At 31.6% G+C, this 15,502-nt stretch overlaps 1 protein-coding gene across 1 annotated transcript in view; it reads left to right on the top strand.

Annotated features, from left to right (window-relative positions):
• Positions 1-15,502, top strand: part of LOC124536277 (GTP-binding protein Rhes) — a 31,807-nt gene that overhangs the window by 5,588 nt on the left and 10,717 nt on the right. The window contains exon 2 of the mRNA XM_047112788.1: positions 11,297-11,490. Coding sequence (XP_046968744.1) covers positions 11,297-11,490 — 194 coding nt within the window. The remainder of the gene's footprint in view (positions 1-11,296; positions 11,491-15,502) is intronic.

Raw genomic sequence — 15,502 nt, 5'->3', positions numbered from 1 at the left:
TTAAGTATACATAGGGAAGTTTTAGGCATACAGAGAAAGCGACTTTGTTTTATACTTTGTAGTGATATAATACGGAACAAGTTTGCATATTACATTCTTTAATAGGATTACTTAAGTGATGATATTATTAATCTCAGTCGAGCAACCAAAAACATTTTATAAGGCTAAAGTTGATTGTAGTCAAACTCTCTAACTTTTTAATTTATTGTAAAACTTACACCATCGACTTATCAACAACACTTAAAAATAATATTCAATATAGGTTACGTTCGGGGTGATACATCTTTATAGGTGTGAACAACATTGATGTTCAAAAACTAACCTATATCTTTACGTAGTATAAAACAAAGTTGTTTTCTCTGTCCCTATGTCTCTTTGTATGCTTAAATCTTTAAAAATAGACAACAGATTTTGATGCGGTTTTTTTTAATAGATAGAGTGATTCGAGAGGAAGGTTTTGGTATATAATACATGGACAATATATTTAAGTAACACTGAGAATTTTGGAGTTTGCAATGTGATGTCGTAAATAAACAAATTTTGTAGTATATTTAGGAGCAGTATTGCGTGCGATGCCGGGGCGAGTCGCTAGTAAAATATAAAATCAAATTTTAAATTAAACTAAATAATATAATAAATTTAAGAATTAGATCGAACTAGAATCAGACCATTATTTGAATAATTTTAAACTGTTTTTAGTTACATTATTTATCTATCTATTTAATCAATTGATTACATAATAAACGTAACCTAAGTTTAATAATAATAATTAAAAATAGATATAGCGCTTATAATTAGTTGAAAAAATGTTGTTATTTCTTATTGTATTTTCTACATCGTAATGAATCAAAAGCACGCAACTCGAATCATGAGCAAACAACTTGGTGAAGGTTTTTCTATCCATTTACGGTGCGTTTCGTGAGAGCTCTGATGGCTGAGTCTTCAGTAGACGTGAATATTACCTGATGATTCTGAGTTCAATCCAGTCAAGCCGCAAGGTAACCCATCAACACAAGTTATAAATGTTTCTTTTCAATGGTTTTTGTTCTTTAATGTATGATTTTAGTTCACGTGATAGCTCAGGAGCATTAAGGATATAGGTTTCTGAAAGACTAATTCTGCAAAATTTTTGTTTTGCAATACAGGCTAACCCAATAACAAAGGAACAACTCTAAGTTCAAAAGAAATTTTTTTGAAAGCAGGCGAAGCCTAACTAATAATTTATTAGAACTTAAAAGATACAACAGTGTCATGTTTAAGGGATAAAAAATGATCATGGTCGCTGAAATAACTGACTCTAAAATTACACCATAAATAAGTGAGATATAACTCCTCGATTGAATCTAATTAAACAACCAATCTTAAACTACAGTAGCAAGATTTGCCAAAAAATTAAAAAACAAACATAAATTAGAATGTAGTCATCAATTATATTTAGATTAATTTGTTTTCATATTAAAAAGAGGTAATATTTACTTGTTTTTTTTATGTAGGGGGTAATCTGCGGAAGTAACGAGACAATTCCAACATTTTTCTCACTACGCATCATTTTATTTGCTTTATTAATAACTTCCATTCTGGCGAAGTCGGTGCAGTACTAAGCGATTATTAACAAAAAATAATTTTCTCGTTTTCTGTTTCTGTCTTTTCGGTTTCTGCTAGAATATAATTGAAGCTGTTATCATCAAGACAAGAAGAGGAAACCATAACAAATTGTCATTCAAATTACCATCCTTGATTACATTACTTAAAGTTCATTATTAATTTGTCGTATTAGGATCATTTATCCTTAATGATTTCCCGTTTTAATTATTTTCGTCACGGTTCCACAGTGACATAGATTAATTATTATCGGCTATATTACCGAAGTTTGCTAACACTGAGCTCAGCTCACTTACCCGTCGAAAATATTTACACTAATTACGGGCGATCTTAAAACTTCAAGCATTAACGTTTCATCTTAAGTAAAGTTTCCATGGGTCCGTAAAATTTTGCTCATAGACGATCTCATACTTAATATTCTCGGAGAAAAATGAGAATTTTCGAATATTTGTAACGGACATTTCACTAGGGCTGCTCAATAAGGTTAAAATATATTGTCTAGTTTAACTCCTAAACTAGTGTTACCACTGATTAAAAATAAAGTTTTATTATATAATGTACTGGTAAGACTGAAAGTAATACTAATATTGCCATTCGTTTGATATTTTATTTATTTTAATAAAAAATGCAACGTGATCTAGAATAATTCGTTAGAATAAATATAAAAGCGACAACCCTAACGCTTCTCAAACCCTTCAACCATGTTTAATAGAGAGAGCTCGTACATCGAGGCGTCGATCTACTAACGATAACGTATAAATATGTACACACAGGTGACGTACGTACACACAATAGGGTTGCTACAATTTACTAAAGAACGTATTTTGTTTTTTAAAGAAAAAATAAAGTAAATATACCCACATTGTTCTATTATGTCAATTGAGTGTTTGCTTACGAAACTTTTATCTAGATTAATTTACATACTGACTTCTTCAGTAATAAAAAAATCATAACGTATCCAATGGCCGAATAATCTTCTCTGTATTGACTGAGGTTAAGACTATTTAAGAACTGGTCAACGAGAAGTCGATCGAACTTTATCCTTATTCGGAACGGACAGATGTGTCTAAAATAAAACTCACGGAACAGTCATTCAGATACGAAATCGATTTTTAATTTTTTTTTTAATCTGACAATTAAAACCCTGAAACTTATCAAGTAAAAATACAATAATCAATATTATTATTCTTTCGTTTTAATATCATAATTGTATTATCATCAACAATAAGCCGTGTGTCAACTTTTCGTTTAATTGGTTTAAAAGAATTGATTTCAAATTTAGTTTAGTCATGGAGATAAAAGTTTGTAGCGTAAAAAAACAAAACAGTCTGTAAATTTTATATTGTTGGACTCAAGACTACTTTTGCAAGGAAGGCTTACAATTGATTCCACTCCACTCGAATACTATTTGGTGGACATATGGAAATTAACCAAAACAATCCAAATTCTCATGAGCATTTTTCGGTAACAGTCGAGCTTAAATATAAACATACCTCAAAAGCTATGTAAAGGATGAATGAATTGCTGTTAGTTTTCACCATGTAAATAGAAAATACAGATGTTTACTAATAACAACGTTCAAAAATATATAAAAATACATATGGGTTTAGTTAGTTTAGTTTTATTTATTTCACCGTTTCGTTTCGTTAGTTAGATTTTATCTAGTCTAATAATAAAATAATTTCCGTTCAAAATTTTCTATATAAATGGAATAGCGATTGCATAAAATTAAATAGTGAAATGTTTCGCTTATAACAATACAAACGTTCATTTCGAATACAATTTGCATTTTAGATTTCGTTTCAATCGTGTATAATATCATTATGTGCGGTACGCTGCCATTGCTTTTTTAACAGTCATAGTTTCGAGGCCTCATTAAAACCAATAAGCTCATTCTTCCGTTCTACATTCGACGGTAAAACAAAGAAACATGCACTCCAATTATGAGAATCGTTTCAGAGAAGAGATAGGTAATACAATATGATTAAAATGAATAACTCGGTAAGTCTTGATATATGGTCGCCTGGGTAAGTATCATACACAGTATTCTATTGCAAAAATAAATAGCGACCGAGCTGGTATGATTACAGGCTTAGTATTGGTGGCCAGTGGTTAGTCCGCCTTGTGAGTACCACACATTTATTGTCGCGTTCCGATTTCTATGATGATCTTGTCATCTTAGATCCCAAAGATGGTGGCAAATTGGTGTTGTGTGGCATAGTTGATATTACTTACAGCTCCCATGTCTATGGGCGATGGAAACCAATTATCAACGATTGGGTTTATTACTAGACCACATATATATAAATAAAAAAAATTACAAAAAGAAAAAACGACTTCAAACAATCCACTATTTTAAAACAAATAAATATGCACTAAAAAGTAATAAAAATAATTGCGTGTTAAACACATTTTTAGAGTCCTCCTAAGTAAAATGAAATGAAAAATATTAGACTACTTAAAAGTCGATTTACGATTATATAACGTAGTTATAGTTATTGTTATATTCTACGAAAGTATTTCTTAGAAATTATTTTAATTTATGAAACGGCAAAAATGTCTGTCCAAGATTGAATACAGATTGATTGTGGAAGGAATACTTTGTTTCAACAATGACAATACTAATTGTATTGCCATTATTAAAATAAATTATTTCTTACAAGTGACTTTATAGTCACTTGTAAGAAGCTGCCTTCTGTTGCATAAAAAAAAAAAAGTAAAAAAAGAAACATATCATAATTTAACGAGCACATTAAAGGTATGTGAGAGTGTAAAGCTATATGTGAAAGTGCTCTTGTAATTAGCAAGATAACGTATAATTCCGGGGCTCGAAATAGTTAGATGTAATCTCACACTTTTTCGACCCAATCCACTTTATTGCTCGCAGCAATGACGGCAGACGATAAACATATTTGTTTTTAATGACGTTACATGAAATCGGTTATCTTTTTAATAAAACGTACTATAATGGTTTATTGAAGAATATTAATATATATATTTATCATGTATATATTAGGCAAATTCATCTTACTATGGATTTCTAAAATTGTTTCAATTATCATCATTCCTTAGTATAAAACAAAGTCGCGTACCGCTACCTGGCTCTATATACGCTTAGATCTTTAAAATTACGCAACAGATTTTGATGCGTATTTTTTAAATAGATAGAGTGATTCGAGAGGAAGGTTTTTGTATATAATAGTGTATGTACAATATAGTTAAGAAACAATGATAATTTTGGATGTTTCTAATATGATGTCGTAAATAAAAAAATTTCGTGCGAAACCTTCGTCTCTAGTAGATAATATAACTACTATGAATATCATACAATCTAACGTATGTGTTATTTTAAAATTTAATTGGTAACATTTTTTTTTTCAATTCCATTGTACAGAAATATACAACAAAAGAGTTTTCATTACATATATTGAAGATATAGCATACTGGGCTGAAAACATTGCAACCTATTATTTTTACGACGGGTTAGTGCGGTGTTTACAACTCAATAATATTCACACCGTTTTATACGTATTCGTTCTTCCGTTACGTCCTTTCTTTTGACACGAGTTTCTTTGATTAAATGTTATAAAATTGAATGATAAATTGATTTATCATTACATAGTTTAAAACAAAATCGCTTACCGTTATCTGTTCCTACGTATGCTTACATCTTTAAAATTACGCAACGAATTTTGATGCAGTTTTTTTAATGGATAGAGTCATTCGAGAGGAAGTATTTTGTATGTAATGCATAGACAATGTAATAAAGAAAGACTGATAAGCTAGACAATATCTACCATATTTAGCATCAATTCATATTGAAGAGATGTTCCTATAATATTCGTTTATTTAGGTAGTGTCTTATGAATTTTCTTGATCTAAAAAACTTGTTAGTACGCAACTAGTGTTTAATTAATCTTATAAAATGCCTATTTAAAGAGTTTTCTTGAGCAAAGTATATATTGATTTAATTTGACAGATTTATACACGGTGTCCGATCGGTTTATCAATGTACCACTTTGTAATGCGTACCAATGTGAATATTATGTTCAATTTTTGAAATCGCTACGTTTTAAGCCTAATTTGATGACGTAACAACTGAGCTGAAATCGAAAGCGCTATCTTTAGTGGATTTCTATCCACTAAAGACTCCTCAACTCTGTAATTATTTTACTACTATATTAGTGTTTTACAAATATAAAATAGATAAATAATACATGACAATGCATATTACCGTCTTAAAGAGTCGAAAAGGATATATTTAGGCTAAGTATGTTTTTAATATTGGATTGCTGATGGTACTTAATTAGTTAAAAAATAAATTCTAATTCATAAGAAGTACTATTTTATTAAGATAACAATCATTCTCATACAACTCATAATGAGAGTATATTACAGGAGAATTTGCTTGCTCCAGTAGAGGTTGAACCCTAAATAAACATATATACATTATAATATACATTATAATACCTGAAGGGGTTCTGCGAGGTTCGCTTCTTGCAGCCGTATTATGTTAGGACTATGTTTATTTCCTTAGTAACTATATATCTGTATAGGAATGGTAATTAATGGAGAAATTACTTGATGGCTTTATGTCCGACTGGGTCCATACACTCATCAGATATTATGTTGCCAAACAACAATACGTTTTAATTAATATTTTTGTATTCCGGTTGGAGCGGTGGGTGATTTTATTTTTATGGTATAGGTTGGCGGACGAGCATATAGGCCACCTGATGGACACCATCGCCCATAGACAATGACGCTGTAAGAAATATTAACTATTCCTTACATCGTCAATGTCCCACCAACCTTGGGAACTAAGATGTCATGCCCCTTGTGCCTGTAGTTACAATAGCTCACTCACCCTTCAAACCGGAACACAACAATACTGAGTACTGTTATTTGGCGGTAGAATAACTGATGAGTGGGTGGTACCTACCCAGACGGGCTTGCACAAAGTCCTACCACCAAGTAAAGAGTAACAGATGACAGACACAAATGGCATGATATCTTGGATTTCATAGTTGTTGGTGCATTAGCGACGTAAAGAATGCTTGATATTTCGCGTCAATATCTGTGAGCGGTGGTGGCATCTCGAGGTGGTCAATTTACCCATTACTGCTTTTTTTATGAAAAGTTTTCAAACAAGTTCAGAATCTGGCACTCAGTATCGCAAACGATTCATTTACAAGTATAAATAAAAAATCTATTTTAATCTTTTTTTATTTTTATCTGTATAACTATTACTGGTAATATTAAACGAATATTAAAGTTAATTTATTCAAATTTGGAATGTCACTTCAATATGAATAAGTTTCGATAGCGTGACAGTAACGCTAGTTACGTTAGCTATTAATGTAATTATTTTTTTTATATTGCGCATGACAACATACTTATCAACAATACAATCTTGTGTGGCATAATATGCATTATATAATAATTAGTAAGTCAATAAAAAAAATGATTATAGGATATGAGTCAAGCTTTCTCATCCTTTGTGATATTTTTATTGAACAACCAATTAGAGGTGGCGGATTAAATAAACATGTCCATTTATTTTCATTAAACAATGTTTTAAAAAAAGAACTGCTCAATATTTTAAATATAAAATACTTTAACTGGATACGTGCAATTTTGCTATCGTTAACATTATTTTTTTATTTAAAAAAAGGCTTTTAAACCATATAAATTGGAATGCGAATAAAACAAAATTCTCTGTTCTAGATTTATTTAGCTGTTTCCCATTTGTTTCAATTTATGGAATCTAACGGAACGGCCCGCGCAATTCCATTTTGAATTTTGCATATAGAGCACAATTTATGTTCTATTAGTACATTTCGGTGAGTGACTTCACTTCACTTTATAATTTTGAGTGTTAATGAATTCCGATAATTTTAATAGTAAAAAAAAGTAAAGTAACAGCTTGTAAATTTCCCACTGGGCTTTATCTCACATTAAGAAGACGGTTTGGAACATATTCCACCACGCTGTTCCAATGCGAGTTGGCGAAATACACATGTGGCAGAATTTCTATGAAATTTGTCACATGCAGGTTTCCTCACGATGTTTTCCTTCACCGCTAAGCACGAGATGAATTATAAAGACAAATTAAGTACATGAATTATCGGTGCTTGCCTGGGTTTGAACCCGCAATCATCGGTTAAGATGCACGCGTTCTAACCACGGGGCCATCTCAGCTCATATTAATTTTAACATACATATGAATTTATTATAGTTATGTAAAGAATATATACACATAATACATTTTTATTCAGAGTTAATAGCAATGTTTTATAACGGATACCCTTTCTCAATAAATGGGCATAACCCAAAAATATTTTCTCAAGTCCTTCTGGTATCCCGAGATTAGTTTACTCAGACAATAAATCAAGAGCATTATCAGCTGGGGTTGTTTTGTTACGTTTTATCTGGTGTTATCCTTAAGCTTTTTAGTGTAATTTTTCATGCGAATTTAACGCGAAAACAACTTGCGAAAAGCTGACTCAGAAATCGAGAGAATAAGTTATGTTTGAAATGGATGTAAAACTAAATAGTATATCAATAATATTTATTTCAAACTTGGATGTCTCGACAGCTTGACAGCTCGTACGATTTGTATAAATTGATTATATGTATATTAATTTTATAAATGTGAAAGTAACTTTGTCTGTCTAACACGACTAAACCGCTGAACAGAATGTGATGAAATTTGGTATGAAGCAAGCTTGATCCCCAAGAAACGACATAGGCTACTTTTTTGCTTAAGACATGACAACTAACACCTTAAAACGCGAGCAAAGCCGTGGGCTACTACTATTTGATAATATGTGTTGATAACAAACTTATAAAGAAAAAAGTCTTCAAAATTTCTGTCACCGGCTGTTTGTCCACTAACACACATTGAAGCAGCGTGATGTTGTACACAAATCTTCTCCTCCTAAGGAAATTAATCCTCACTCCAATATTTGAGCTTTAAAGCCTTTGTCTTTCTTTATTTTGCCGTAACGTCGTAAATACCTTCCTGTAGTACAGTAACAGCCTGTAAATTTCCATTACCCACTGCTGGCCTAAGGCCTCCTCTCCCATTAAGGAGAGGGTTTGGAACATATTTCACCACGCTGTTCCAATGCGGCTTGGTGGAATGCACATGTGGCAGAATTTCTATGAAATTAGACACATGCAGGTTTTCTCACGATGTTTTCCTTCACCACCGAGCACGAGATGATGATGTATATATAAATACAAATTAAGCACACATATAGATAGTGTAAAAAAGCTTCCTGATTTTCGGTTAATTTTAACGGATATGTCGAATTCAGAATGAAGTTAACATCTTAAATATTCATTAAGTTCATCAATCCAAGCGGGTAATTGGCCAGTTTCATGTACCGATGTACAGTAAAGCCAATTAAGAAATGCTATTTACATTATATACATGAAATTATATATATTACTAGATTTGGCCCGTGGTTTCCTCGCGTTTTAGGTGATATCGACTAACATCTATACTGGGCATAAAAATAACTATTTCTATTTTTTACTCTCATGTTAGGATTTTGGACAATTCTATTTATAACCTTTGTATCGATCGGATTTATTCTAAGTTATGAACACAATTCATTAAAATCCATTAAGTCATTTTGCGTTAAAGTGTAACAAACATCCATATATACTCAGCTTTCGCTTTTAAAATATTAGTAAAGATTAAATAGCGTAAACATGTCAATATATTTTAATTATATTAAAAAAAACACTTTCAAAATGATCCCTTATTTAATCCTTAAACTCAATCTTTAAATAGAGCACAAGATTGTATTGTCACTAACACCAAAGTCGTTACATATTTAATTTAGTCTCCTGTATGGAACTGGTTTAAAATTCAGTTGCTTTCACCCACACATAAACAAACGACGCTGAATAAAGGCTAAAATACATATAATTACCGGTTCAGTATTGTTTATTACATATATACACACATACACATCTAAACGCACACATACGTAGAATTGACGTGTATTATACGATTAAAACAAAGAGTTTTAGCAGCAACAATAACGTCTCAACTTGGTAACATTATCTCAAACTTAGAGAAGATATTACGGCTGATGTGTGGGTGTAAAATATCGCTTACAATGATAAAAGATTGAAATAACAGTAAAGGAACAAAGTTTTATATGTAACAGTTTTATGGTTTCGCTCGGTTTTATTTATGAGGCATTATAATGAATATTGCACTTCTAGCGTTTGATTTTTATAGAAGTTTTTTATGAGGATGTAATAGATTAAATATTTATTTATTAAACGCTTAAACCTTTAAAGTTTGCGATATTACTGTTTTTGGATTTGTCTTTATACCTTTTTATGTATCTCTATATACTTACTAAATCTAAATAAATCCTGCCACAAATCACTTTGTGGAAGGATTTTATGTGAGCCTGTTTGGGTTTGTACCACCGACTTAGCAAATATCGCCAGGGGCACTTAGTATTGTTGTATTCCTATTTACAGGATGACTATAGGCACAAGAGACATATCTTAGTTCGTAATATTGGCGATGTTAGGAATGATTGATAGCTCTTACAGCGCCACTATTATGGGCGGTGGTGACCACTTATCATCAAGTGCTCGTCGTTTTATATGGTCAAATATAATTTAAAGATAACATCGATTGAGAATGTATGAATTAACCGGCAAGCAACTCGGATTCGGTTGGTTTATGATTTTGTTAATAGCCTGTTGCTGAGATACTTTGACATGCAGAAGTGAAATAAGTGATCAGTGATAGATAATAGCACACTTTGTAATAAAACAATCAAGAAAATATATTGGAACTGAAACACGAGTCTTTTACCTTGTTCTTTTTAAGTTTGGATACAATTGTTATTTGTAATAATTTTTTTAGTAATCAAATATTTTCTCTATTTAAATAGTTCAATATAATGTAATATAATGTAGAGAAAAATGTTAGAGCTACATAAATATTTGAGCTACTCTCTACTGCCTTCTCCTTAAAAGGAGAGGAATCTTTAGTCCGGTTTTGTAACTCATGTTGATAGTTTACTTATAAATCTACTTCAAAAAAAGGAGGTTCTCACTTCGATTGTTTATATGTATATTTGTCAGCGATTATCTCGCGTTTGGGTAAAGTTATCTGGATGAAGTTTTCAGAAAAGTATTTGATACATTCAGGAGAAGGTTTTAGTGCTTTAACCGACTTGAAAAAAGGAGATTCATAGTTTGACCCATAATTATTTCGAACTACCAGAAATTTACGTATCGATTTTTTGTTAAAATTTGTGTTGAGTTATCTATATTATTATCAATTTTATTTGTATATGTTAATGAAAAAATAATGAAAGCAATATTTATATATATTAATTTAAATAATTGTATTAACTAACATGAATGTATTTATTTAAATGTTGAAAAGGAGTAACTACTGCATTTCTTGCCGGTTCTTCTCGGTAGAATCTACTTTCCGAACCGATGGTAGCTTCACTTAATTGTTTAATGACTATTCAAAAGCGCTTGTAAAAGCCCACTTGAATAAAGTTTATTTTGATTTTGATTTTTGATTTTAACAGAATTTAATTTATTGAAGCTTAAATTACTTTCATCAAAGATATTTTCAACATGATAACGTTTTTATATTTCTTGACTAATGATGTTAAAACTTATTGGTGTTATCCAGGTCAGCTCGCGTCGGCAAGACGTCCCTTGTGGCGAGATTTCTCGGGACGAGGTTTGAAGATAGCTACACACCTACGATAGAAGACTTCCATCGAAAGCTGTACCGTATACGCGGCGAAGTGTACCAACTGGACTTGTTGGATACATCTGGAAACCATCCATTTCCAGCTATGAGAAGACTGTCTTTCTTGACAGGTATTTTATTTTTAATTTATATAATCAGAACGAATTTTCTCTAATTTCTAAAAGGTAACATATACTATATACTTATGCACGAACCCAATATGAAAATTTTCGTAAGATGTCCACGAAGGTTCTATGGCCATAAAATAATATTTCTTTATATATTTCTCCTTCAATATAAATGTTCTATGGAAAATCTTATTCATGACATGAGAGGACAACTATCTATAAATAAAAACTTATTATAAGTGATCGCCCCCACATAATATGGTAAGCGATCACCACAGCTCATAGACGTTTACTCCATAAAAAATATGAATATCTTATGTCGCCAATAAGCCACCAGCCATTAAAAGTTAATATGATATGATCCTTGTGTCTAAAGTTGTACTGGCATACTTACTTATAAAACTGAAACACAGCGATACTAAATATTGTTGTTTGGCGGTAGAATATATGATGAGTTCTACCTACCAGGCGATATTTGCTCGATTTCATTGATCGTATTGCTGTTGGTTGGTGGCTCGAGATGGCCCAGTGGTTACAACGCGTGCATCTTAACCGATAATTGCGGGTTTAAACCCAGGCAAGCACAGCTGATTCATGTGCTTAATTTGTCTTTATTCATCTCGTGCTCAGCGATGAAGGAAAACATCGTGAGAAAACCTGCATGTGACAAATTTCATAGAAATTCTGCCACATGTGTATTCCACCAACCCGCATTGGAACAGCGTGGTGCAATATGTTCCAAACCTTCTCCTCAAAGGGAGAGGAGGCCTTTAGCCCAGCAGTGGGAATTTGCAGGCTGTTGTTGTTGTTGTTGTTTTGCTTTGCTAAGCGTGTTGTTCTCTATCCATGAATGCCCTAGTCTCATAATGGTAAAGTCACATAGGAACTAGGCTATAATCGTAAACGGCTCCATGAATCAAAATGCATACGATGGATCCAAAACCACATCTACTTAATATATGTGCTTTGTGAAGTCTATCGTCGCAATTTAACAAACCGTCCTGAAATACCAGCTTTATTATTGTAGGTTGAAATTTCGAGACCTTATATATATTTCGCAGAATCAAACGTTAGCGCGATCTAGAAATTTATTTCTTCATAGATCATTTTATAGAAAATAAATATTGGTTGAATTTCAATATATTGTACGTAGAAGCTAGAAATGCGCCATTTATTAAATTATTTATTTATGAAAGAAAAATATAATTTGCATATTTATTAAAGCTCGCAAAATTAGCACGCCAGTTTGTTGGCGTAGTGGCGCCTATTATTGTTAACTCATACTATACATGCATTAATTAACCATAACTTATATTGTAATACATAATAAATTATGTAAACTTTTGGGCCCTAATAATTAGTCAGTTAAGGAGTCCCTTACAAATATCTTTAACTACTTCTTAGAAGTTTCTCGCTGACCTAATTGTATTTATTTACCCTGCATTTTACTATTTTTCATTGTGTAGATAGATGGAAAGGCAAACGATGGTCAGCGGTAAACAATAATATATATAATAATAATATTGAAAAATATCAAACATTCCTTTTTTAGCCGATGCATCATGAATCTTGGGACCTTATTTATGCCCCTTGTGCCTGCAGTTACACTGGCTCGCTCACCTTTCAAATCGTAACTCAACAATACAGAATACTGGTATTTGGTGTTAGAATATCTAACGAGTTGGTATTACCACCAAGTTTTCCGTAATAATCACAGTAAACTGTTTATAATAATCTTCTCTACTTAGTACTTCTCACAAATATGCGTCGTTATTAAGAGCGAAATAGCAATAATGTTGCCGTCTCAGTTTTGCATTTTAATGTTATATTCAACTCGTCTTAAAAGAAAGTCTTTCTGATTTATAGGAGTTTGTTAAGTCTTTTTATTCGAGCACATTTTAAATTTGAGTTCGGCTTCTCAACTACTTTAAACTTTTATCTCATTAGTGAAGAGTGGTTTTAAATTTTGAAACGATTTACGTTTGTTCGAGTTCTAAACGAAAATTTTTATTCTGTTGTTGAATATCTGCATTATGGATGAAAATTCTTAAAGAATATTCTTCGAGAACGTAGATCTTTCTTCATCAAAATAGTTCAATTGTTTATTCATACTAGCGACCCGTCACGGCTTCGAACGGGTGCAATACTTATCCTAAATATTCCACAGACTTTTTTTGATATACGTCATCAAATTAGAAAATGATCAGTGTTTCTTTACTATATTGTCCATGTAATATATACAAAAAACTCTCCCTTGAATCAATCTACCTATTAAAAAAACGGCATTAAAATCCGTAGCGTCATTTTAAAGATCTAAGCAAACATAGGGAAAGATATCGGTAAGCGACTATGTTTTATACTATGTAATGATGATAATAACTGTTAACGGATTAACCATATGCTTGCCGGTGGGGTAAAATAGAGCCACTCCATCTGAGTGTATCGTAAGAGCCGACTAAGGGGTTTAAGTGACTTGCTTTCAAATTAGCATCACTGTGCATGCAATCACTAATGCCGCAATGACTCCAACATTAGTACCTACTGGTATTACCCAAGGGTTGCCAGGCATACAATACTGCCAATAACATTTTCTAGAGGAAAATACACTAAGTCTAAATGAATGCCTATATAATGCATGTCAATGATGATGATGATTAAATTGCCTACATGAATTTATTTATTTAGGTTTTAGGATTAAAATCATAAATCGATTATCACCCTTATAAATTAAATTAATAAAATCGAGTACATTTGGTTAACTTAATTATTAATGCAGAAAATACCTCTGAGGATTTACCATAATAAATAACAATACAGTAAAAATAATATTTATACTTTACGCATTAATTATTAGACTACTAAAACGAAATCAATAATTAAACATTCCATATTGGCATATTTATGTTTTATCGTTTCTTATATATGTAATCTGAGTTCCGTGTCGAACACATCTCGTTAATTACCGAATATGATGACGTCATCAATCATCGTATTGTTTTCTGAACATTACATTATATATAAATGATATCCCATATGACCCATAGTGATGTAACTATTATTCACAGCGTGAGTATGTGTGTTGGTTATCTAAGGAATGTATTTGATGTCTCTTCAATTAAAGAGAGAAAAATAGTAATATTTTAAACAAGTAAAAAACACGCTTTTCGTTAGAAATTACAAATGGAGCGATTTGTCCAAAATTAACAGTTTAGAGTTTAATTATAGTTTTAGTTTCCTGACAGCAAACCCTTTCATTTGACATCCATATCATGAGGGTGCAATATCATCCTAATCGGAGACAGGGAAGAGGGTCAAATTAAGATTCCAAGATTTTCTTACGCACATAGTTACAGGTGAAGCGTGTTAAAAGAACGTTGTATAGTTCAGCTACAAATAAAAATCAATTTTTTTTTATTATTTTGGTAACGATGAAGCATTTTAAAGTAACATTTATAAAAAGTAAATAGTAACACACGAATAAATTGCCATGAAGTCACAATTATTTTTACTCAATTAAAACGACTTTGCTATTTTTGTTTCATCGCTTATGAGTTTACGTGTTAATGAAAATGCTCAACACGTGCTTGAAAGAAATGAATGCCACGTGCACGTTTCTACTCGGTTTTTTAAAATTGAAGTGTTTGCAGTAAGTATAAAAAAGGAGAATCATTTGGGCAAATTCAACGGCGCAAGTTATATTTACCCCCAAAGCGTGCTTGTTGAATTTTCTACAGAGGAATTTTTCTTTAGAAGCTTTTAGTGCCTTTTTAGTTAAACCGTTCATATATTTTTTTTCGATTTCTTAAAACACCATTAACCTACTCTATTTCGTATGTTCAATTTAAATTTTTCTGTGGTTTTTTGATTTGCTCTGATTTTTAAAAAGCATAGATTTGTCAAATTGCTGGAGTTTTGGGTCGTAGGTGTATTTATACGACTTAAATTATAAAAGGTTCCTTTTCTTTATAACCTCTACAAGTTTCTATAGATACTTATGTATTCGGAAAATTAATGT

This window comes from Vanessa cardui, chromosome 16 (genome assembly GCF_905220365.1).
Source record: "Vanessa cardui chromosome 16, ilVanCard2.1, whole genome shotgun sequence".
NCBI lineage: Eukaryota > Metazoa > Arthropoda > Insecta > Lepidoptera > Nymphalidae > Vanessa > Vanessa cardui.
This window is presented reverse-complemented; position numbering and strand designations above follow the sequence as displayed.